The sequence below is a fragment of the Pipra filicauda genome, unplaced genomic scaffold (assembly GCF_003945595.2).
Source record: "Pipra filicauda isolate LSUMZ 115617 unplaced genomic scaffold, ASM394559v2 scaffold332_size803855_pilon, whole genome shotgun sequence".
NCBI lineage: Eukaryota > Metazoa > Chordata > Aves > Passeriformes > Pipridae > Pipra > Pipra filicauda.
The window spans coordinates 517,837-544,117 of record NW_024104457.1 but is presented as its reverse complement, the minus strand read 5'-3'; the positions used below and the strand labels follow the sequence as shown (position 1 = coordinate 544,117).

The following is a 26,281-nucleotide window of genomic DNA, read 5'->3' as shown; positions in this document are numbered from 1 at the left end:
TGAAGGGAATTGTATGAAAGTACAAATTAATACTAGCTTAGTGCTATTATTTCATAAGTCCTATCAAAAGCTGCTGCCCAATTTGTAGTGTGAATCAGGTTTGAAGCACTTTGCAAAAGCAAAAGGCTGTCAGGAAATTAAATTTTGACTAAAAAATAAATATTGCAGCTATTATGTTGGTTTCTTTATTCTTAATCTGATTTATTCTTAATCTGATGATATTGCTAACATTTGAATGCAGTGAATGGTTACATATTTTGGGATCGCTTTGTCCTGGCAAAACCTTTCTCCATCAAAAGTTCCAGAACTGCAATGTGAAGAGGTGTCAGGTGTTGCTTCCATACTAGGAATTTTAGAAAATACTTTAGAGGTTCAACCATGAACTTGTCCTTATCTTGGAGAAAGTAATGCCCACTGGAGAGATCAGAAGGAAGTTAATAACCATCTTATGTGTAAGTGGGAACTGTGGTTGATTGTGCCTTCCCTAACAACTTATTGAAAAAGAAAAAAAACCCCACACCTGAAGTGCACTCTGTTCCTTACTGAAAAACAAAATAAGAGACAAAACTCAGGGAGCTTTCAAAAAGATACTTCTCAGAAAAAAACTGGCGAAACTTTCTTGTAAATTTGGAAAGAACGTGGCCTCAGATAACAAGAACTTTTCTGTAAACATGAAATTGTTTAGGGAGGTAGGACCAGAGCATATACTCTTTATCCATCAAATCATTAAGCAGCTGGTGTCATAAAAGTGGCTGTCTTTGAAAACATGGTGAACAGGAGAGGCCCTCATGCAACCGGATAAAGCAGATCATAGCCCAAAAGTGAAAAAAAGTACTGCTTTGGTGCCTTTGGATTGTGATAATAATAAGCTAAATGTAATTTGGGATAATGATGACATGACTGATGGAATTTGAGAAAATTACTCTTTTCGCTTTAAGACTTTTAGCATTTTTCCTATCAATCTCCACAGCATTTTTTTTTGGTCTGCTATGATTGAGGCAGACTGATCTTTTATGCCACTTCTCTACTAATGATTTTATTGCTTAATCATTACTAAAGTAAAGAGAGTGACAAAGACAAAAATATCACAAGGATTAAGAGAGTTACTTTTAAAGCATTGTTTGCTGATCCAAAACTTGCTTGAATTAAAATAACTATTTGGTCTCCAAAACTGAAATGTGAAGGCAGGTAGAAAGAATTCCTTCTTTTCATTAATGTTAACATATAAATATTGTTCGTACATGTCTATTTCCTTTGTTTTGGTTCTGGAATGAACTTTGTAGAACAGATGATAAAACATAGTGTGTAAAGGTCACTTGAGCATTTTTTCAATTCATATTTATTCTACAAAACAGGGGGTGAGTTCAGTTTTGTATTAAATTTGGTCTGAAATAGACTTTAAGAATTTCAAAAACAACTGGAAATCATTCAGTCTCCAAAGAGAAGCATATGTGAGACTAGAAATTAAAATAAACCCCTATAAACTACATTGTAGTGAAGCTGAATCTTCATTAGTGTAGTGGTCATAAAAATACAAAATATTGTTTTTTCTGCTATTTCTTAATTTCATATTCTTAATTTGTGGATATTTAATCTAAAAATATTGATAATTTTAAGCATTTTCCTTTAATATTGTTACATTTCATCATTACGTGAGTCATAATGAATGACATTTTCTTTTGAAAATCAGAAGTTGTTATTTCTGCTTAAGCATTTTGGTGAGCAAGGCTCTTTAGATGGGTTGTAACATGTGCCCATTCAGTTTCTATGAAAAGTAGTGTTATTACTGTCAATTATATGAGTGAAAACATTAATTATATTCACTGTGATATGCTTTCTATGAAGGTAGATTATGGTGCTAGTGGAATGTTGGTCTCCCAATGAAGAACAAATGCAGAAGATTCTTCTCACAGCAATAGTCCCTGTAACATGTTCTCACAACTGTTGCTGTAAAGTGAAATTTTTGGGCTTCAGTATCAGGACTGTACCATTATATAAAAAGCTGATCTGTCTGTTAGAGAACCAGAACTTTGTGGGTGATTTCTTAGTTCTGTCAGTGACTATGGCTTTAAAGATTTCAATGTGTGAAATTATAGTGAGACTCCACACCTTCTTGTTAATCAAGAATAATCTTGTGAAAAACTGAAAGTCCTTAGTGTCCTTGAAGATAATGGCAAAATTTCTACTGAAGTCATCATAGACAAAATTTCATCTACAAAACTCTGAACAATTAAGGCAAAACTACTGATAGGAAAAGATTCTTGGAGTTTGGTAGATTTCTGCAGAATTCATAAAAAGACAAAATTGGGATGAAATGAAATATATAATACAAGTTAGTTAACAGTTTCCACTTGTAAATTATGTGGGTTTTATCTTGGGTGTCTGATGCTTGTTTATAGATTTTGTCTTCATTGTTTAACTTCACCTGATTTCATAAAATGGACAGAAAATTATGAAATGTGGTCAGTATCAAATAATATTCTTTTAAAGCATTGAAGTGACTATAATGTTTAAGATGTATCTAATCAGGTCCGTATTTAGAGTAAATCTTATTGGTTATGAAGATTTGAATACGTAATAATAAATACCTGCCCAGTCCTTTGAAAATTAGTGTTAGACATTGCGCTGCAATATAAAACTTTAAAGCAGGCTGTTGCTATAAAGACATTGCTTTTTCATATTGAATGCTGTATTTTATATAAAACCTTAATATACAGCATATATTTACAAAACAATATTCCACTGAGGTTTGATTCTACTATGCTTAGTCATTATTTTCCCTTACCCAGTGAAATTGGTCAGTGTATTGTAGTTGCCTCACATGTAAGTTTTCATTTGTGAAACCATTTTTCTTCGTGTTGCTGATGCAAAGTTTTTGTAACAGTGGTCATAGAAGTCAAGTTTTTCATTGAAACAACTTTTTTTCCAGTCGCCTGTGCAACAGTTGTCAGTACAATCATTGCATGTCAATGAGAAAGTCTCACTCCAATCAGTAGCACAACTCTGAGTGTAAGGAGCGATTATCTATCACTCCAGGGTGACTGTGAGTCTGTGACACGTGAGGAAAAGGGCAATATGCTTGTGTAAATTAATCTGAGTGAACATTTGGAAGGGAAATGGAGTTATTATGTGGTATTTATATTATGTTATTGCTAAAGGCACTGAGCCTTCCTCCATAATTGTAGCCATAATTCCAGCTGCAGCAATATTTTAAATGTTATGGCATACATTATACTTTTAATGGAAAGAACTATTAAAATTATGGTTTTGGAGCAAGCTACATGATGTATACAGCTATAGTGGAAAAAAGTAAATTAAGTTTGTAATTACTAAGTACAATTTAAATACTGTTTATTTTTTTTTAATTGAGTAAAGAAGGAGTAGATAACTGTTTACAGTTTCTTATAAAAGAAAAATCCATTCCACAAGAAATCTTAACAAACGTACATTATTATGTGTTCTGGTTGGGTCCTACTACCTGAAATTAACTGGATCAATCTGTTGAGTCTTTCCCACTCACGCTTGCTCGTTGTGCACCAACTTAGGTAGCGTTAATGTGTCCTTCACAACCAAGAGGAAAGGGACAGCCTTGGTGGCACATATGTGTGGTCTTCCTATCCTGTGCCTTGGTGTGGCCCTCTGCCATCCCTGTCTAAATACCTTCTTCCACCCTCATGACTTCGAACATCCTCTATATGAATTTGAGAATGTGGAAAGGTGGTGATTGTTGAGCTGGTACACAGTTTTCTTTTAAGCTCTGGATTGCACGACATCCAGCGTTGTCTGTGTGCTGAGGAGTTAGAGGATAGTGAGAACCACAGGAGGGCCACCACATCTGTGTCTTGTGCCTATGTTTTCACCCCAAAATTTTATTAAAACCCAGCTGAATTTATGGCTTTTCATTGACTGAAAAGGTGGGCTGAACCAGAACAAAATCCTGCTGTGTTTAATTTTCTTTATTGATTCCCTTTTATCTACAACAGATGAAAGTGAATAGATTATTGCTAATCTTAAATGAGCTTTTTGTCTGATAGTGCCAAAGCCTTTTACTTTTGGTTAGGTGACTGTGAGTTAACATTAGGACACTGAAAGCAGCAGTAAATTATCTGTTTCTGTTATGAATCAAAATGTGTTGCTCATTCTAAGGTTGTTCAGTGCAACTATGTCCTGAGATACTTTTGCACCTGCTTTTTATGCCTTTGGGCACTGGGATTTTGAAGCTAAATGTTACATGCAAATAGGCATTTCTATTTAATGATTCAAAATTCATTTAGTGAAGGAATAGGCAACAGAAAAAGGAAGATGTTGTTCTGCAGCATATTAACTGAGATTAGAGCTTATCACTGACTGAACCCCACAGCAGCAACTGCAAAAATGTTTTAAATAAACAATTATTTCTGTGTAAAACTGTATATATCTACCTTTTCTCCATTTTTTTTTCCATAATTGGCTGTATTATAAAGAGAATTCTTAAGAAAACTCTGTGATGTTTCTTAAAAACTTTTTCAAAATGCTTTCAATATACAAGAGCTATATATATTTTAATCAATTTGTGTACCATACCTACCTCTGCAGTTTCAGAGCCTAAGAATGGTATTGCAGCACTTAATTTCCATCTTGATTGCCAGGGTAAGGCACAGTAGTAGGTACCCACTGAATGTGACTGACATCAATTGTTCTTTTCACCTGAGGATCGGGGAGAGGCAGACAGACCTTGTACTACTTATTGCTGTGGAGCAGAAGTGTGGATCTCTCACACGCTGACATGTTTAACAATTCAACAGTTCAGATCTTCTCTCAGGAATTCTAATTCTGCTTCAGTCGGCTAGTCCTGACATGGTTTCATGAAATGTGAAAGAAGAAGTGGTGGAGAGAAGAGGAAGGAGTATTAGTGCTTTAATTTAATGGCGCTCTGAATTTTAATCTCAAAGTAGGACATGTTTCTAAGATGCTTTGTTCCATATTTTAGAACAGTGTCTCTGAACAGAACTACCTGGGGGTTTGCAGAGCACAGAGTATAGTGGGGTTAAAAACTCCCTTTATTTCTGACTTAAAAATCATGACAGCGATTTCTGAAACCTGTTGCATTGTTTAAACCACAATCAGCTTACTGCATCATTTGTCAGTGTAAGAGGTGAAGGACACTTATAGCTGCTAAGCATTACCAGGTTTATTATGCATCCTTTTCGAAGAAAGGTTGTAGAAAGTAAAGAATTTGGATAATTGCCTGAATTCAAATAGAGCTATTTTAAGTCAACTGCGCATTTATTTAAGCAATGATGTCATATTAAAAATAAATAAATCTATGAGCAATATGTTTCATCCTGGACACAGCTCATCTGCCAAGTGAGCTGCGTATTGAAAAACATGTTCTTTTAATGACTACACAGGGCAGACTACAATGTATCACATTTTGTGGGGTTTCCTCCCTTTTCTGAAGCAGAACTTTTCATCATGCTACAGGGAATTTTTCAGAATTCTTCCCACTAGAATTTGTCTAACTTAGGTCACATTGCTCTGTAAGTATATAAATTAAATATAATTAATTTTTTTTCTTTATGATTTGGAAGACTCTGCTATATTATTCCAGTGTCTTTTTTTTTTTTTTCTTGTTTTGAACTACTTTCTGATTTGGGAAATGATTTTAGTATCTGGAATATTAAAGGGAAGAAGAAGAAGAAAAAAAAATATTCAGGTAGCTCTTAGGGTATACTAAATTAAATGACTGTTAATTTTCCGAATGTTGATAAATGAGATACCTCATTGTTAGAATTTAGAAAGGAGAAAGCTATAGGACTTAAAGCTAAAGAATTACAGAAAATTCTTTCAGTCCAAGTTTTTGAATATTTGTGTGATCTAGGATATTTCTAATTATGTAACCTAAGAATGGATGCTCTTAAACCTTATCAAGTATACCGCATTCAGCTTTTTTGCATAACTTTCAGTTATAAATAGTACGAAACTGAGTTTAGGAGGAACTCCAACAGAAATCAAAACCAAGACAAAATATAATTTATAAAAAGATAAAAAATGAGACATAAAAATTGAAAAACAACAAGAAGAAAAATATTAGGGTTGTGGACATGATAAGGTGGCACAAAATAAAAGATTAGAAATGAAAAGACTAAATTAGTGAAGGATTTATGTATTTGTTATTAATTATCAACTTATGGGTCCCTTCCAACTAAGAATATTCTGTGACTCTGTAACTAATTGGTATTCTTAGTTCTATGCAATTCAATGCAATTAATGAGTGCTTCACCCAAGGAACTTAAAGACAGACTTAGTAGGGAAAGTATAGTTCATTTTCACATATTATACACATTAGACTTGCAACTTCATCATCGTCCAAATATTTCAGGTGAAAAAATAATCAAGTAGTATGTTTGATTTTTTTGTTCTTATTGTGTATTTTTTTTAAGTGATCTCTGCTGAAAATGGAAGCCAAGCAAAGGAGATCATAAAAAGAGATGCAACATGATTCACTTGATTGAAGCCCAAAGGAATTACAGTTTTGAAGCATGTGGTCTTTTACAAACACATGAAAATTACTGCAGTCACTGCAAATTATCTCACCGCAGCAGTAGGGGCTAGTGAAATATCTCTGACCTGGAATTCACCTTTTTATATTTTTCTTTCATCTGTATTCCTTAAAACAAAGGGTAAAAGAAGACTACAAAACAGCAACAGAAGAAAGGAAAGTATAAGATGTAGTTCATAGATAACAAATTTTAAAGCTGTTAAATGTTAGATTTTGAAATATTATTGCTCTTGTATCAGTGTGGTTCAGGACCAGTTGAGTTGTACTGTGCAGATGTGTAAATATGAAAGTTTCCTCCCTAAGACTTTTCGGTAATTGTTATAATATTGTATGTCAGGGGTTTTACTTGATGTTGCTCATGTGTACGATTTTAGATTAATTAAATTTCAAGGATCTGTTGTTATTCTACAGAGATGTTATATCTTTATATTATGCATTGGCAACATTTATTTTTTATTATATGATCAAAATTGCAATTCAACTATTATCATCAAGTTAAGAAGCCTTATTGAATCTATTACGTCTGGAAGTCAGCTAATCCCAAAATAATTTTAGCATCATAATTTTTTTACACATAGGGAGAAGAAAATTCATCTTCAGTCTTAGTAGATGTGAAGCCTTAGTTCAACAAGATATTTAAATGTGTTTTTAACTTTGAATATGAGAATTTCTAAGACCTAGTTTCAAAAAGCTCTTTCTTGGCAAAGAAGGAAGGAAGGAAGCAAGGAAGGAGGGAAGGGAAAGGACCATTGCTAATTCTTGTCTTAAATTGAACAGAATATCATAAAATGTCCTTTCACCTACTTCCTTAGATAACATTGTGAAACCTTGAAATATTACGCCAGATATTAAGTTATGGTTAGATAAAGATGTAGTCATTTGCATTACTGTATCTTCAGACTCTTAAGTATAGATTTTGAGACCTTATTTTGATCTCATCACAATTTTATCCTACTGTGATTCTATCAATTATATAGAATTATCCCTTACTCTGAAAGTATAGATCACTTTTTTTAAAGTCATAATGGTTTATTAGACAGTTTTAGAATATGAACCCCTATGCTAAACAGCTGAAGGGATAGTGTTGTCAATTACAGTGGAAAAGAGGATTTTGAAGTGGAAGATAACAGCTCTGGGAAGACCTATGTGGAAAATCTATATGTCTCTCTCACCTCTGCATATTTTACAAAAGGCATTGCACAAACTGTTACCCAAATTTTTCCTCATGGCAGAGTTATTTAGTTAAAAAGAAAATGGGAGCAAAAGCTGCAGGTATGGTCTGGTAAGTCTTTGAAGTCTGAGATGTTTTTAAATCCAGAGTGCAGAGTTAGAAATGAGCCTACACCATAGAGCTTCTGTGAAAGTACCTAAAGGAACAGATACATTATACTTTTATTGGTTGTGTCAGCCTCTAAGTTTCTGAACAAGAGACTTCAAATTTGTGGGGCAAATAAATGGTTGGTTACAAGTTTTGAAGAAAAAGTAGAAGAGTTTTGCCGTCTAAACCTTTTCCAAGTCCAAGTCCTCTGTGAATAACTACTCCATGAATTTATTCTCTACAACCTGAAACATAAGCCTCCATTAAAAACATCAGAAACAATCTTACCTAAAAAGAGCTCTCAGAATAAAAGTTGTTACTTTTCCTCCTGTTTTTGCTCAGCCACAACCTACCTGACCTGTTGCTGTGCAGAAGCAGTGTTGGGCGAACACATCTGGGGGTCACCACAGCTGCTTCCCCAGGAAATGTAGAAAGGTGTTCAGAAGCCATATCAGAGCAGGCCTTTGGGTGGAGTGGCAGGAGATATGCATAGGCAGTGAAGGTGATCTGATAAGCTTGACAGCATAACATGTTTTTGCATTGGCTACTGCAAGGTCGGTATCTTGAGGGTTTACAGGCAACTAGTCCAGGGACAGAGGAATTCCTAAGGCATCTGAGTGTTATCAGATATACTGGAAGAGGCTGAAAAAATCCCATTATGCTGGAACTCTGGAAAAACAGGGGTTTTTTTAGCCTGTTATTTACACTTTGTAATGATGTAGTAGCTCTTTAACTAAACATGGCATGACACTGTATACACAGATGCTATTTTTTTTTATTATTAGAGTAATATTTTTGCATTATTCTTCATACCCATATAGAAAGATCCCACGAAACCAGGGCACAGACATTGTCTTCGTCCCTTTTGAACACAAGGAGTATAGTTTAGCTAAACATAATTTGGGAACCTGATAAAGCACATACCCTCCACTGTCCTGTTGAGGAAGATCTGAAAATACAAGCTTTATCTTTCTGCCCTGTTCTTATGAAGGAAAACCAAAAGTTCATTGGATTGGCAAATCTTAAACCATATTTGAAGGGTTCACTGCTGCCCTAGGGTCCTCTTCAAAATCCTATGCATAACACTATGTTCAAGCCTGGAGCAGGACTAGTCTGTTCACAAGTGGTTAAGAAGAACTCCCAATTCTATATATAATAAATAATTCACTGAAGAACAGTTGCTAAATGTTGTGTTTGTTTATTAATAAAAGGGCTTAGTAGTAGAATGTAATAATTGTCAAACAGTAGTGTAAATCCTTTGATAAACCCTCCTTCAAATATGAAGATATTCTGTGTTCATATGACCTCACTTCACATAATCAGCCAGGTGCATCAGGAAAGGGAGATGCCCAGCCTAAAGAAAGGGAAAGTTAGATGAAGCGTAGACTTCCGATCCCAGATTATATAAAGTGGGATTACAAGGTTTGCTCTTTAAAAAGAAAGCCAGATAGTCAGTTATTTAAGGCTCTCCTGGTGTCTTTGATAGAGAATACTGAACAAAACTGAAATTTACTCAAAACTAGAGACAATAGAGACTTTCCTTCCTGATTTAATTTTTTTTTAAGCTGAATTTAAAATAATGGTCTATAAAGGGAAAGCTTGGATTCTTGGCTGTTTAAGTCTTTGTGAAGACAGTTATCCCAATTCCTGCAAGAACTGGAATGATCAATTTCATGACCCCATCCCATTATGAGGGTTTGTTTCTGAAAGTGGAAAAACACTCTTTTTCAGTAACTTTGCGTACACTAAGGTCAAGAAGGTAGTACATAATGTTTTCCCAAACATTATGCTGCAATTATGGCAGCAGATTGTTTATCAATTGGTTGTTCCCCAAGACAATCTTCTGAAAGTCAGAGAAGCAAGTAGGAGACCATGTGACTGCATACGTTAAGGACATTTTTTTTTAAACTATCGAAATCTAGTCATGAAAGTTTTTTCTCCCATGTTTTTAACGGATGTGCCCTTTTTCTTCAGTTTTTTACAGCAAATGATTTTAAGAATCCAAAATAACTGTGCATGAAATCCCTGATGGATATTTACTGCTTGTCAGTCCTTATGATCTTTCCCAAATCATGCTCATGTTGAAGAGGTAGGTAACAAATTCTCACAGCAGTACTTCCAGATTCTCATGATGTTTTATAGGTCGACTGTTAATGATTGTGAAATGTGCTGCTTGAAAACTGCTACTATTTTTACAGAAATAGAAATAACAGAATATTCTGAATTGGAAGGGACCCACAAGGATCATCAAGTCCAACTCTTAAGTGAATGGCATGTATGGGGATCGAACCTGTGACCTTGGTGTTGTTAGCACTATACTCTGACAAACTGAGCTGATCTCAGGGTCATGCAATACTCAGATGAAGAAAAAAAAAGGAAACTTGACTAGTTTTAAACATCAGGAAGCTTAAAGATTTCTCATTAAGTGAAACATTGCTTTAAACTGATGATGATGATTGTTAAAACCATGAAGAAATGCAAGAACCTGGAAGCTGTGCTGTTGCTAGGAGAAGTAATATCAGCAGCTCACAAAAGAAATCTTAATTTTCAAAGAAGAAACATTTCTCAGAGTGAAACTCTCTCTAATAACTTCTTTAGCATTCTACTTTTTGCTTACTTTTAAATCAGGTTCAGTCAGCATTTATACCTTACAAATTGGGCTTTTTCTTATGTAGTTTCAAACTCAGATAAAGCTGCTTGATACCAGTTTTTCTTAGACTAATTTATACTTGGGCATGTTTATTATGTGGCAAAAGAACTTGTTTTTTGGGGAGTCTGGGCAGCAGAGCCCTTGAAATTAAGTTTACAGAACTTCTGCTAATCCATCATTTCACATTGTCCTGTATATGTCTCAAATTTAACTTGTCTGCCATTTACTCTCAGTATGTCCTTGTAGCTTACCCTAATGGCATTGCTGTCACTTACACTGAAAGCAAGAGGCCAGTCTTTTCCCTGGGCTACGCGGTCGTCAACAGTTTCTAAAAATAGTATTGTATTTTGTTCTACTGCATGATCTTAATTTAGCTGAGGTTCTTGCCTTAATCTTTCCTTTGTGACAGGTTTGCCAAATCTCATATTCTCAAACATGCTATACAGCCCCACAACACCCATATTCATTTCTTGCATCAGTGTCTTGTGCTAACATTGACTTAATTTGCCTTAATTCAGCGTGTCACTGGACTTCTGTACAGAGCTTGTTCTCTTTACATATCTCTCACTTTAATATTTCTAAAATTATAAAGAATGCCTTTAAGCAATTGTGATTTAGGTGGTACACAAAGCTACGCTGAAGTAATTTGTTTTCAGTAGGCATGTCACAAGCAATGAACTTGGATAGTTCTGGTAATCTCCTGAAAAGATTTTTAAAATACAGCCCACTTAACATAACCGTGTGACTGAAAATGTAGGGAAAGTATTTCTTAATTCATCTTTGACCCCCTTTCCTCAATATTATTGCTTATAGTCAACTTACCCCTAAGATTTACATCACTTTTTCCAAGTTCAATCTTTTGTTTTCCAGGTCTGTTGGGAGGAAGGAGGAGAAGGGGCATAAAAACACCCTAAATGAAAAAAAAGTTAGGTTCTTCCATATCCTAAAATATTCTCCTTCAACTTACCAGTCATAATTAGCATAAGGAATGCTATTCATGACAAAAATTAAAAGTAACAAAATTTATCTTAGTGCACATGGATTTGACTAAGCTAGCTTATTTATATAAGTTTAAAGAAATAATGTGTAATGGGGAAAAGAAAATAATTTTTAAGAAATGTTTCCATTTTCCCTACACATTTTTCTTAACTTCTCTTCTTATTAGCAATTTCTTCCCTCTTTTGTCATGTTTTTGTCTCCCCTTTAAATGCATTTTTCATCAGTCTTCTTGGGCTGACACTGTGTTGCTCTTATTAACTCTTCCTCTCTCTCTCTCTCTCTCTTTCTCTCTCTGAAATGTTCTTCCTACTTTGATTGCCTCGGAGGAAAAAGTATCCTGAAAAAGAACCCAATACCTTCCTCTAGTTCCATATTCCCACAGGATGAGGGGATGGAATCTTTAAACTATAACCTCTCTATTCCCTGAAATAGATTTTAAGTGAATAAAGGAATGGTGACCTGAAGACTGTCCTCTCCCCTACTCTCTTGCCTGAAAGATTTTGAAAATAAAAAGGAAGAGCAAGGCTCCTGCTTTGCTTCAGTGACGGTGTCTGAAGTGCAGAAGTCCTTTGGTACTCTTTAGTGTACCAATATAGATGTTCATCTACTATACCTGTGAGTTTTGGAGAGATCAGTGGAATTTTTTAAACTTGAGTCCCATTTGATTTCAAGACTTATGTTTAAAGTCTTTCAGATAAGTTAAACTCTAGAAAATACTTGAATTAAACAAAGCTATGCAAACTTAAGTCATCTTTGTGTAGACACTATGACTCAGTTTCAGTTACACAATGACAATCTAAATTTTCCACTGGAACCCACTTTAAAAAAAAAAGTTCACATAAGAAGTAACCCATAGTGAGGTATCTTCTGGTACTCTCAGAGTTAGGCTTGAATACTTTAGAGTTGTCATCTGAGCTACTGTACTGGCTGTAATGTTCTACCACTTTTCATCAGTTTCAAAAATATGAAGTTCCTGGGTCATGCTTCTCATTATCAATGAAACTGACTCCTGCCATTTAGGTAAATGCATAAAACAACCTACATCCATGTTTTTGAACTCTCTTCCTCTGAGGTAGGGTGGCTGTGAGAAAATTGGCTATTAGAAATGATCCTTTACTAATTCCTGGGTCATGTAGCCTGTTGTTTTGGAGAGTACTACTTGTCATGGACTGAATCCATATGATGGTTCATCCTAACAGCTAAATGATAGAGTCAATACATTTACTGACATTGTTTAATTTTCATATTCCATACAGAAAAACAGGTGTAATACTACCATGCCTGTGGAATTTTGATCTGATTTTTGGGTACCTTTCCCTGGAGACAAGTTCTCTATGGTAGTTGCAAACCTTCATATTCACTCTCTTGAAGGTTGTCTTCTTCTTCCTCATCCCTCAACTTGCCCATGGCCCAAAAGCTCCCTCAGTTTGATGTACCCTAACTCCTTTCTGGTGACCTACCAATTTTTAGATTCCCTTTCACATTCTTTTCACTCTACTCCTGGTAACACCTTTTCAGCATGACTTCAGCATCTTCCAGTCTGCTTGACTGTATAGTTCACATTCTCATCATCTTCTCTCATCTATATTTAGTGGAGTGTGAAAGACAATCATAGAAGGAATTAGCGATATTAGTCCCACCTTTGCTATAATTACATTGCATCATGAATATGTCCATGACTTTACAGACAAAGAAAAATTCTTATGACTTTCGGTGTTTGCCATCTTGGCTTTTAATGAGCTCAAGAATGCATTAATTAAAATCTAAACTGAACAGTAGCTAATTACATAGAAAATGTGATAACCAAAATGAGTAATTACCACAAGGTGACTGATTAAATAGGGATGGCACTTTTACACTCATGCCTGCCCTGCACAGGTATCATTGCATGGCAACTCAGTTCTCCTGGATCAGCACATTTTAGCACTAGCTAGTGTTTATCTGAGTCAACCTCAGTTTCTAAAAGTGGAGCAGATTGTAGTTGGTGATTTTTGCAACTTCCTGTGATAGACCTGTGGCAGGATTAACAACCTGCAGGGTAGGGATGTGTGGTCATCTAGGATGACCATTTCACAATCCCATTCCAATCCAGCCCTATAGAAAAGGATTTTCAGTGAGGGGTGCTGCTCTTACAGAGATATTTTGCATTTAACTGTTTCTCACTGGCTACTTAACTTTGTTTGTTTTAATTTGACAGTACTTTAAGTGCTGTGTTTTGCTATGTGGCATATTTTGCATATCTCAAGTTCTCTTTTTATACATTTTGACAATGTACTACTGCAGGAACGGTTTGACAATAAATAAACTTGACTTGATAATATTACAACGACACTGCTACAAATTCCTGCTTTCTGAATTCCAGAGGAGTTAAAGAGGCTTTTGCTGCAATCATATAAAAATTCAAGTGGAAGATCTAATTATGTTGATTAATTTTGAGCCAACTGGTTGGTGTTTGTTTTCTATAAGTACTGAATTCTTCTGTATAGAAGCATCTGCTCTAAAAAAAAAAAGGGAAATGTGGTGAAGACTATGCAAACCATGATTATGCTATCTCTATTGGCTAGTATTTCCTAGATCATGCACAGTATTATTCCACCTTACTTTGCTGGCAACTGTTTGAAATAGGTTACTGGTTTCTTCATTTATTTTGTTTTTTTTTGTTTTATTTTTTTACTTTAACCTAAGGAAACCTCATGTTTACTGGTAGCCTTTATAAGTGACTTTGCAGATAAGGCAAGACTGTAACAGCAAGTGCAGTAAACATTAGTCTCTCCCTGTGTTGCAGCTATGCTGTCCCAGAGATGATGAAAACAATTGCATAGTTTTTAAAGGTGACCACTGGAATTGTGTGCACGCTTGTTGTCATAGGAATTCTTAGACAGGAAGGTCACTGTTGATTACAGGAACTGGGAGTAGAAACCAAGTTGCAGTTCAGACTTTATTCTGAAGCTGTCATACGGTCAGTTAATCACATTGATTTAAATATTTCTATGAATATGTTTTTTTCTTATTGACTTGCTTATTTATGGGAAATCTGTAAGTTCATACTTTGTACGATGAAGAACAAAAAAAGTAATGAAGAAAATCAGTGTCACAGTAAACAACAGTTTTTCTCAGCAGCAGTGCAACAGAGGTGCCTTAGTCTACCTTAAATAAGAAATCTGGGGTCTTGGTCTTAATAATGGCCAATTTGTTTTGTTCTCTGGTGTTCTACTTAGGTGATTCCGATACCATAGTGTAGTCATTTGAGTTCAATGTGTCAGCAAAGAGTTTTGTTTACCACAAGTACCTGGTTTCTTCCATTTTGCCAGCTTGCACTGACTCAGTTTTCTCTTACAGCTTCTCAAGATGCCTCTCTGCCCATCTTCTTTGGTACCTTGCAGGGATGTTCCCCAAACCTTTTTACCTCTGATAGCCCAATTCTATTTCCAAGTTATCAGCCAAGAAACTGACTAGCAGTTGCAAAACTGGTGATGATGGCAATTGCTAAGTAGAAAGCAAGCTCCAAATATCAATATAGTGTGTATAAAGATACACACTGAAAGATCAATGATGCCAGTTTTTTTCAGTGGGCTGCTCTGATTTCTGGTACCGTCTCAGTGGGAAGGAATGATAAGGTCTAGTGTCCTTCCCTGCTTCATTTGGCACCTCATCCCAACAAGGTGTCTAATTCTATCTGAATTAGTCAGGAACTTCTGCTACAAATCCAGAACAGAACTTGTAGTCACACCTATGGACATAACAGGAAACCAACTTAAAGCACTGCACTGCTTGCTCTATTTCAAATCCATTACCAATGTATTACATTGTGATACATGACTTGATAATATAAAATAAACAGCTTTTTGATTTAGTGAATATAAAATAGGAATATTCCTTTTAATTATATGAATAATTTCTTAAAACTAATGATAAAACAGAACAAAAATGTTTTGACCATACTCAACTAATTTCAATCCCATCAAAATGAGGAAACGTCATAATCAAATATTGGTTTAGTTATGAAATTTCAAATGAAATTTGTTTTTTTTTTTGTCTTGGGGCAATTTAAAATGTCTTAGCATATTGTTTTCATTGAATTTAATGACATTTCTGAATTTCTCTGAGATTAGATTTTGTGCTTAACTTGTTACTTCAAGTTCTATCAATATGTGCTAGAGTTTGGAATTCAAACTGTCTGTATCATATGGGCAGAAATAATTTCATATCTATTGGGAAGTCCTGGTTTGTATTTTCATTGGTACATGGGAAAAATTTTAGTCAGTTGAGAAAATAGAAGTATATGTTACTTTATACTCTTGTAAACTGGACGTAAAACACATTCCTATTTCTTTGATTCAGTGAATGGCATCTGTACTAAGTCTGATATTATGTCCCTTCTTCATTTAATCTGGTTTTGATTTTCACTATTCATTGCATATTATTGTTTTGATTTTTCTTAAGCAGTATTTTTACAATATATCATCATATTTTTAAAATTTCAGTGTTAATGATCATTTTTTTCATTAAGAGCTTCTGCAATTAATTCTGCACCTGACACATGTTTATATGTACTGGTATAAATATCTTTATCAGTTGTTTATAAAGGATATGAAAATCTAAAAAAAATATTTCCTTAGGGTTTACAACCATTAATTTATTTTCTAACCTCGTACAATGGTTTTGTTTTGTTTTTTAACTTAAGTGAAAGCAAAAGATGCAGTATAATGTCGAAAGTCTCACTGCAAATTATTAGCATTAGGCATAATGCTAGTGGCATGAAATTTATATTTGAGTAAGAAAAAATTGCCTTTGCAGAGGACTGCCAGTATGTCTTTTTTAAGGAAATTTTGTGTTGAGAGATAACAGAGAGAAAATGCAGACTGCAGTGCTGGATAGTCCAAGAAGAACTTTTGTTTATCTTTGACACAAGGCACAGTTATTTATGCAAAACTGAGAAATAATCTAAATCATGTCACAGTTCATGCAGCCTCCAGAGCAGTTGAGGAGACATTTAGTACAAGCTTGGGCTCTGACATGTGCACTACCTCTCTTTGAAATCAGGTATGTAATTATTTTTAAACACATCTACTGAATCACCAGGGTAGCATTGAAAAAGTGAGAGACCAGACACAAGATTTTTTTTCTAACAATGTTGTAGGCTTTGACCCAATGTCAAACTTTCATGTTCCAGTTTGCAACAGAGCATTTCACATAAAGACGTGCAGTGGCTGCCCACTGGCATTTAACATCACTGTTTTCAGATTATTCTCCTGTAATACTGCTTTTTCCTTCTGAATGATTGTGTGTTTCACTGGAGTTTTTGTTTTGTGTTTGGTTGGTTGGGGTTTTTTTTGGTTTTGGTTTGGTTTGGTTTGGTTTGGTTCTGTTTTTTTGTTTTTGTTTGTTTGCGGGTTTTTGTTTGGTTTTGTTTGTTTGGTTGTTTGTTGTTGTTGTCATTGTTGTTTTGGTTTGGTTGCTTTTTTTTTTAGTTTACCATTTCCAATAGTTTTCTTTTGCCAAACCAGAACAGTCTGGGCTACATGTTAAGCCATTTTGTGGTTGGTTGTTCTGGGGGACGCTAGATAATTGTTAATGCAAAAAGCACTGGATAAACAAACAGGAGCCCAAGATACATTCATTCAGTTAATACTTCCTTATGACTCACTGATTCTTGAAAAATTGATATTTATAAAGTGAGTCATTAATTTGGCTTGCATATTTAATATACTTGCCACTAAAATAATAAATTGTGACTGGCAAGTAAATACTGTACTTGTTTTAACCAAGGTAAAATGAATTAAACATTAAAAGCCTTGTAAGGTACTAATTGCCAACTTCAATTCTTTTGAAGCGTGAGCTTTGCTAAGAGCTGGATATTTTGTTAAAAAGCTTTGTCAGATGATTATTTTCCTCATTGCCAAAGAAATGCAGAGGTTTGCTGATTCCAAAGTTCCTCTCAGTCCTTGCATATCAGGTAGATTGGGGTACATGCAGCTTTGGGTCCTCCACCTTTATGTGCATCCTTCTACTTAATTTAGTAAAGCTGTAATTCTGTGCATGGGATGTATAGATCCCCCTTCATGTATTGAACTCTGTGAGGGAAACATGAGGATATGTTCAGATCTAGAAACTTTTCCCAACTTGCTGGGACATTTTTCATTAGTCCAATACGTAAATTATTAAAAATCATTATGTTAACTGAACATAAGTAAATCAGTGTTCAAACAAAATATAATTCAAGTGTGCTGGAAAACCATAACTGAATAGGGGTTTATTAACCTGCAGCTACTCAACTGCTCCTTTGATTTACTGTTCTGTCTGCGTGCCTCTGACCACTCGTCCAGTACCAAGCACTTTGTGGCAAGCTGAATAGAAAGACTGCCTTCATGGAATTTGCATTTAAAGTAATGTTTCTTTTTATCCAAAGTATATTTTTATTTCCTGTAAAGCACAAAGGACTATGCTATATTTAAGGATTATTTCTAAGTCTACTTCCCTTATTTTTAATAGAGATGGTTTGGGGCTTAGTTTTAGTTATTGCCAAAGGCTCTGCAGAGTTAAAAATGTATGTGTGTTTAATTTCCTAACACACACAAAAATGACAGACATGATTTCCTTCAGATATCTCCACAATGTAGAGCACAAAAGATGTTAGTAAGAATGGAGATAGATCAAGGACTTGAAAAGGCAAAAATGAAATTTAGTAGTAAACTACTTCATAAGTAGTTGCTGATCTAGTATTTCTGCCTTTGAAACATGTTCTGTTTCCCAGTTAGCAGTTCAGACATTTCTCAGACAATAAGAATTTCTTGTGACTTATCTCGATCAAGTAAGACTTATACAAGCTGCAGTGATACCATATGCTGAATTAAAATGCATTTCATAATGCATAATTTCTCCATAAACTTGTTATTTGTGCATATAGTATTGTATTCTTACTTTGCACCAGTAACCTTGAGAACTAAGCATTTCCTGCTTTTCCTTCAATAGTATTTTATTTGGCTTGTGTTATTTCCAACACTTCACAAAGTGTCTCTTCTTACTGTTGTGTGCACACGGAATTTTCTTTTTGTTTGCTATCTTATTACATTAAGTATACTGGTGTATTCAGTCATGGAAGTACTTTGTGAAATTACATCTATTATACCACTGGAATATGACCTGATTTATTATAAGATCAGAGCAAAGCTCAAGTGCTCAGTGCATTATCCTAAATTAAGCTTTGTCTCTGAGGGCTGCCATAGCCTTCATTTTTACCATTATGTTTTAGCCATTGATTTCCCTTTAGAACATAAATGCCATAATAATACTGCTTGGTAAATGTTTCTTCAATATTAAGTAACCTCTTGTTCTGCCACAGGGAGTGTCAAATTCTCTTCCCAATCTGTCTGTCACATATTGCTTCCTTTGTGCATCGAGAGGTGAGCTACGTAAGTTTGGTAACTCAGTTGTGGAAGAAATGCAGACTGCAAATCAAGTTGAAAGGAAAGCAAGAAACTTTTCAGAGCTTGCTTGTTTACATATCTTTTATTGCAGTGGTTCCCAGCCCTTTCAGAGAGCCTCACTGCTTTTGGATCCATTCTCTGTCTTTTAGTAATACGTGCTGTTCATGACTCCCTCTGTGCCTGCACACTCTGCTTAGTCCTGAAGCTGTTTCCTCTGCACCTCCTCCTTTCAAAGCCACAGGCATCTCCTTTCTCACCTTCCAGAGCAGTTTGTCCTAAAGCAACCTGAGGGTGGGGAGGGGCAAAAGAGAATCAAACATTGAGGCTTAATGGAGCTGTGGGCTGGTAACCAGTGGGCTGTCTAGGTGAGGCTGAAGGGAGCTCCTAGGAGAGCTGGAAAGGCACTCAGGTGAAAGTGGCTGTGATTTGGAGATGGGGTTGCAGAGATTAGCCAAAAGCTTATCAAGAATATCTGTAAGCAGTGGGTTTCATGGTTTATAATTTTAAAGATGTTTTATTTTTTAAATTACTTAGGTTTGTATTTTCTGCCTTTATTCATGTATTGTAGGAGGAATCAATGACTAATCATTGAGAAATTTTACCAGCATAAGATGTAACATTTCTGCATGATGCATGATTTGTATTCCTGTAATTTAATTATCTTGAGTGTTTATTCGAAGTGTAAATGCTGGAAACAATGACATTTCTGAGATGATTTATGAGGTACTGCACTTTGTAATCAAACCTTCTATGTGGTGTTTGTAAAATATGAAGTGTTATAAAATTGCTGATAGTCAGAAAAACAACATTGATAATGGGCTTAAATTCTCTGTGTGCAGCTGCAGATGAGAATTGGTAGGAAACAGAGGGAAGTAGAAGCAGTGTCAGCTATACAGCAAAGATTAGTAACTGAGATATGGTATGTCTGAGAAACATGTACAGTCTTTGCAATGAACATGATTTTGTGTTGAGAATTGTGTAGTTCCAGCTTTACATTTTAGACAATATTTTATTAGTAAAAGTTCTTGTCACATATCATAAAAATATGCCTTAAACCAGCTTTCCCAGAGAAAACTGTGTGTGACCTTTCTGTGGGTACCAGAGAAGTTATTGTACGTCAAGAGGGTATTTGTAGTATATTTTATTTTACCTATTTGTAATGTAGCATGTAGAGAGAAGAAGTATCACCGAGATTCACCATGTAGATTCTTCAAGTAGGAACAGGTAGTGAGAGGCAACATTTGTTATTTGTGACCTGTCTTTCTAAAGGCCAAGGGCTCTGTGTGCCATAGGACAGAGAACTATCGGTCCTGCCTTTCAGAAATAATTTTAAGCATGCTAAAGTTAATAGCAATGATGTTTAAAATGTTGAGGTGTTTTAAAAGGGTTTTAAAAGGATTTAAAAAGGGTTTAAATAGGTTTTCAATAAAGAATTTGGTATTCCTGCGAAACTTCATACTTTTAACATTGCTATGTTATTATCTGAGCAGAATTAGAAGTTATTTTAGATTATGAGCTGTATATATAATCAGTTGCAAGGCCTAGCTGTTCTTGAATGTTCTTCTATGTGATAATACAAATATTTCTGATATAAGCAAATAAATGCATAATATGTAAAAACAACAAAGAAGAAGAAAATGGAGTAATACTGAGTTTTGGAAATTACCTGGATTAGATAAGATTTAGATCAGAGTAGCTAAAAAAAGAACCAAAGTGGAATTGTCATTGACTGTGAAACCAGTTGCCCAAACCCAAACTTTTCACAACTTTTATTAATAAGGCAGAACATAACATAATATATACTTTAGACTGCAGTAGGAATTAGTGACCTGACATAATCAGGGCCCGAGAAAGGAGAGCACTGTGCAATACTTCAGTTTATAAAGATAGGTGCTCTTATAGTTCCAGAAGGCTAAGAAGTCCTCAGAATACTTTGCTAAGGTGAGTAAAGCCTCTTTCCCACTTCAGCTTACTCTGCTGAAAAAAGAGTCATAAAGATTACAAGGAAAACACTTTGTTGCACAATGACTGTCCCACCAGAGAGAAATTCTTCGACAGTAATAGTGACCTTGTTTTTTTATGAGCATTTTGAGAGCAGAATTACAGATATAGTTCTTTATTGGATCTTGGTGCTCTCGTAAAGCTGATAAGGAAGGAATGACAATGGGTCCTTTTTAAATTTCTAAATTGTAACCTAACCAATCTAGGCTAGCTCTCTTAGAAATTAGTCTAGAGCATGGGCTGTGAACCAGGCAGAGCTCAATAAATAGAGAACATTAACCTCATATGTGTGCGTATGCTTCAGTTTATTAAAACTGCATCCAGAGCAGCAAAATAAATCAAGAGACTTAATGACGGGATTTTATTAAGAGACTTTGTTTTAATTATTAGGACTTACATTTTTGTACTATGTCAGGTATAGTTTTTAAATTTTATTTTAAACCTAGGTTAATGGGACAAATTTTGTTTTGGAACTTTGAGTACTAATACAAATAATTGCAAGCACATAATTAATACAGAACAGCAATAAAGTACTCGATGGAGAGAATTTTGTAACATGATTGTTTTTTCCAGCCATTGAATGAAATTACTGTTTTGCCCAGGACTGTTTTGTGTTTCCTGAAAATGTTATTTACTGATGCATGAGTGTTTCTATTGTAGAATAAGTAGCAGGACACTGTTATTAGCCTCTGCTAACATCCTGTTCCAGTGGCTTTATCACATAAATAAATGAATGCATAAGTGTGCATTGGGATGAATACTTTGGGTAAAGGCCAGGCAAAGTAATAATCACAGGATTTGGTGTGACATTTTGCCAGCACTCACACATATTCCTGACTTTTCTAACATTTGTTTTTCAACTCATAAATATTTCTGCAAAGTAAGTACACTGTTAAATGACACTGGATTCTGTGGAGAGATTAGGTATATTAATAAAACGTGAGACAAAAGGTATTGGTGCTAGGTGGTTTTCAACTAGGTCAGAAAAGAAAAAAAAACAACATTTTTTAAAAAAGAGTGTTCTGAAGAACAAAACTTAGTTGTCTCTATTTTTGTTACTTCCAAGTACACTCTTACTTTTGAAAACAAACAAACAAAAAAACAAAAAGAAATTTACAACTTGCAGTAAGAAAAGTAGATTTGAATACCCTGTGAAAGGGAAGAGGTGTTGATTGCAAGCTGTTGATATTCAAGGAAACCAGGTTGTGTACTATATAAGAACCAGGAACAACTTCTAACATCCTATGCTTCCTAATCCCGATGCAACTTTGATCATTTCTCCTTTTAAGATATGTCTATAACTGGACCTAACAATGAGAACTGCAACTGCTCAGCTCAGACAGATAACTTTTATGCTTTGCTTTTTCATTCTAATGAAATCTTTCTCTCCATTTTAGACAAACATCACTTGCTGTGTCATAGCACATGGATTTCAGGACTGCCTGTGAAGAGGTAGGATCAGATATTTTTCTTTTGAAACAATAGTAGAATGAAAACTCAATGAACTTTTAATCCTTTTTAGATGCAATATTCTTTTTTTTTTAACCTTTTTTCCCTGAAATTTTAGGAATTATATAATCAACAATAAGTTATTCATCTGGTCACTTCATGGTGGCAGATAGACTTTGTAGTAGAAGATGAAAGAATTTTTCCAGGTGTATTCATTACTAGACCTCACCTCTTTCTGTTACAATGTACCTCTTTAGGCATAATGTAGGTGCAGGTAGCTATGTTTTGTGTGAGCTTTGCTCTTCATGAAGCTCTTCATGAAGCCTGTACACAAAGAAAAACATCAATGGAGTCAGAAATCTGTCTGGTGCTGCTCAGCAGAACCAAGGGGGATGTGGAAAAGTATGGGAAAAAGGTGGGTTGGGAGAGAAAAGAAGCTATGAAGATGATCAAAATGAAAAGCAGTTCCATTTAAATTTAGTGAGGTAAGAGAGTAATTTTTGCCTAAAATAGGTATAGTTTCATAATGTCAATGCAAAGTACGTCAATCTCTTTCCACTAGAGATGAGGGAAGTGCTTTGCTTTCTGTGTTTGTACTAACTTTGCCTTAAAGAAAGCAAATGAAATGTATGTGTAGATGTTAAAAAGGGCATCTTATTATGCAGTGATTTTTTGTGAACAAGTTCTTTTAACATGGTTTTAATAACTTCAGCAATTCAGACACATTGAGAACCATTTACACCAAATTGTGTAACGATGTCAATGCATTATTATAATTAAAAAATCAAGACAATTACCTATACACAGAAAACCACAAAGTGTTTAGGAAGTTAGGACTCAGAACAAGAAAACTGGCTAGAACTTCAAGTGTAAAGGGATGGGAACAGCAGTAGAACCAAGAACTAACCGCAGGTAAAACCAACTGTGATTTGAGAATCCATTGGAGTAAATCAGGGGAGAAGAGAAAATAAGCAGGCTAAAGAACATTAAATCATGATGACATTCTGAAAGGAGTAGTAGGGTCAAAAACTAATATTAAAGTGAAACTTGTCTTTGGGAAAGAATACTGTGATACTTGTCCAGGGTGGTACATGTCAGGCTTTAACACCTCAGAAAATCCATGCACAGTCTAAATTATATAGCAATGTATCCTAGATTATTTGCATGGAAGAAAGCATTCTTATTAGTTTTTAGGTTTGGTTTTTTGAATAGAATATTTTCGGTTGAAAGGTACCTACAATGATCATCAACTTTGTGACCACTTTGTGGCTGATTAAAAGTTAAAGCATGTAATTAAGGGCATTTTGGTTTAGGTTTTATGATTTCTTTTTGAATGCACTTATTCAGGAAGAGAGGCAGATATAATTTTCATAGAATTTTTTTATGTTGTTATTCTTTAAACTGTACGCTAGTAGAGATTATTTAGTGGCAATTAACTTCAGCCTGTGCCCAGCAGCAGTAATGACACGGGCTGCCACAGGAAGATGACTTGGCATGTGTCCTGTCTTAGTTTTTACAGCGCAAGTACATTGACAGATCTATTTCGTTCTGTATCTAGGTTCTAAGGAGGCATTGATTTCAAATGTATCTCTTTAAAACATCAACTACTTTGTTGGAGCTTCCATGACAGACAAGGGAAGGAGAGGATGATTCCACACATCCTAAAAAAGCTTCATAATCTGGAGGTCCTAAGAAGGCTCCTGTAGCTTTTAGATTAATAAAATTAAATTAGGTGGATTCAACCCATTTATATGCTTTGTGTAAAATGGGCTTTGTGCTACAGGGTCAGTGGTGTCACTTCTGAGACTACAGTCTACCTCTTTCCTCCCAAACTGAAGTTTATAAAATACAGACTTTCAACCCACTTTCATCAAACACCTATGTCTAAATAAATTAGCAGCAGCCTTATACTTGCACAGTGTAATTTTTAACTGAAACCTTAGCACTATCACTGTAATGCACTGTCTACTTTGATTTTTGCTTGGGGGAGGATACAGCGAGCTGGATCTAAAAGCCCATGAGAGCAGAGGATACTGCAGCTCTGTATGCCCAGGTTCAGACAGTAGTGAGGGTGAAGATGTATCCCCAATAGGCATATGCAGACAGGGCACACACATACACTACATGTATCCAAGTATATGTATATACTTATGTCCATGACCAGCCACACAGATCGCGTACCAACACACAGAGCACTTGCACAGACAGCGACGACTTCATCCTGTTACTCTCTCTGGCTGAGCAGGACTGAAAATATATGTCTACGTACATTGTGGATGCCTCCAAATGTCCTTCCAGACAGTGTACCCAGCAGCTACCCCTGAATCCCAGTTTTCATAGCCTCTTGAGGCCTCACCCTCTCTGCAGCTGCTGGTACAGGCTGTCTCTCTCTCTCGCATACACACACACACACACACACACACACACACAAAATCACCCACTATAGAATCACCCAGGAAAAAAATTGGAAAGTAATTTAAAGACAATAGGACAGACTGCACAGATCGGTCTCAGGGCATGGTCGGACAAGGACACTGACTAGAAAACTACATATGACCAACCATTTTTTTCCCATTAACTCTCTGGTTTCCTGTACTTGTTCCTCCCCAAAACACTGAATCCCTTTCCCTACCTTTGCACCCTTCCTTAAACATCCCATGATAGCTCTGGTGCAATCCAAAACTACATCCCATAGTGTCCCATGCTCCCTTGCGGTGACCTCGACTCACTGCAAGAGGTGCTAGGGCATTTTCTTATCATAAGGGGTTTCACACTCTGACACTGGAGCTGAAGCTGTCCTGGGACAACCCTGGCAGGGGACAGAGACTGAGTGTCCCTTTCTGAGTCAATAATTTGGCTTCCCACCTGCCATTCTGCTCCTGGAGTCCTCTGAGCTTGTGGTAATGGGCTCTCAATAGGCTGATGGAACTGGACAGGGTGTTATTTGGACTTCAAATTGCACCATTCAGGTATTAATTAATTACTTAATGAGATTTTTCACAAGGTCAATATGAGGTGTAATCATCCATTCTATTAGGTATTTCAATTCCCAATATGTACCTTTCAGCTATTACTTTTAATAAAATTTCCTTAATACCTTAAAATTTGCCAGATTTGTCACCAAAACTTCATCTGGTGCTTGAGCTTAGGAAAGTAATGATAGTGACAGAGGAAAATACCATTGTGGCACTGTATCCTTAATTAACTTGTGATTCTATTCCATCTTGGCACATCTTTGGCAATAGTTTAGTCACTCCAAGCCACAAAGATTTTGATATTATTTTATTTATTTCAACTATTGACATGAAACATAAGGTAGCTGTACACTTTGCTCAGGGTAATTTTGTTTAATTTATTAACTAGTCAGTACATTTAAAACTTTCAGGCTTCTATCCCCTCCATCCCCTACTGTATCAAATTCTCAATCATACTACATATCTTGGAAAAATATCTCTGGTCTTCTATGCCAAAATAGTTACTGAACAGTTTTGGATAATGGCAATAAAAGCTGTCATGAAGCATCTGGACTATTTGATATTCCTCTTCTTCCCCTTTTTGCTTCCTTTCGTCTGAGTATCTTATCACCCTTCCCAGTGCTGTAACAACCACCACTGTAGAACTGAGATCGCTCTCCCAAAATGACAAGTGGAGCTCAGATTCTTGTTGATACCTCCATCCTTACTAGTGGCAGTAAATTATTTGAGCTGCGTTCTGATTAGCATAAAACCAAAATATTCCACATAGATACACTGAGGCGAAAGCACGGCTTTTAGCGTTCATGACATAGTCAATTTTTTTTCATTCATTCTAAATATCTGCTGCTCTAGTGCATTGGGTGACCCTGAGGGAATCTTAGTTCTTCCACAGCACTGATGCTTTCATGCATCCCTGCTAGT

At 35.5% G+C, this 26,281-nt stretch overlaps 1 protein-coding gene across 5 annotated transcripts in view; it reads left to right on the top strand.

Annotated features, from left to right (window-relative positions):
* The window catches only part of SNTG1 (syntrophin gamma 1), a 345,421-nt gene that overhangs the window by 149,934 nt on the left and 169,206 nt on the right, over positions 1 to 26,281 (top strand). For all 5 annotated transcript variants that reach the window (XM_039383959.1, XM_039383962.1, XM_039383961.1 and 2 more), the window contains exon 2: positions 22,334 to 22,388. In XM_039383959.1, coding sequence (XP_039239893.1) covers positions 22,362 to 22,388 — 27 coding nt within the window. In that variant the 5' untranslated portion in view covers positions 22,334 to 22,361. The remainder of the gene's footprint in view (positions 1 to 22,333; positions 22,389 to 26,281) is intronic.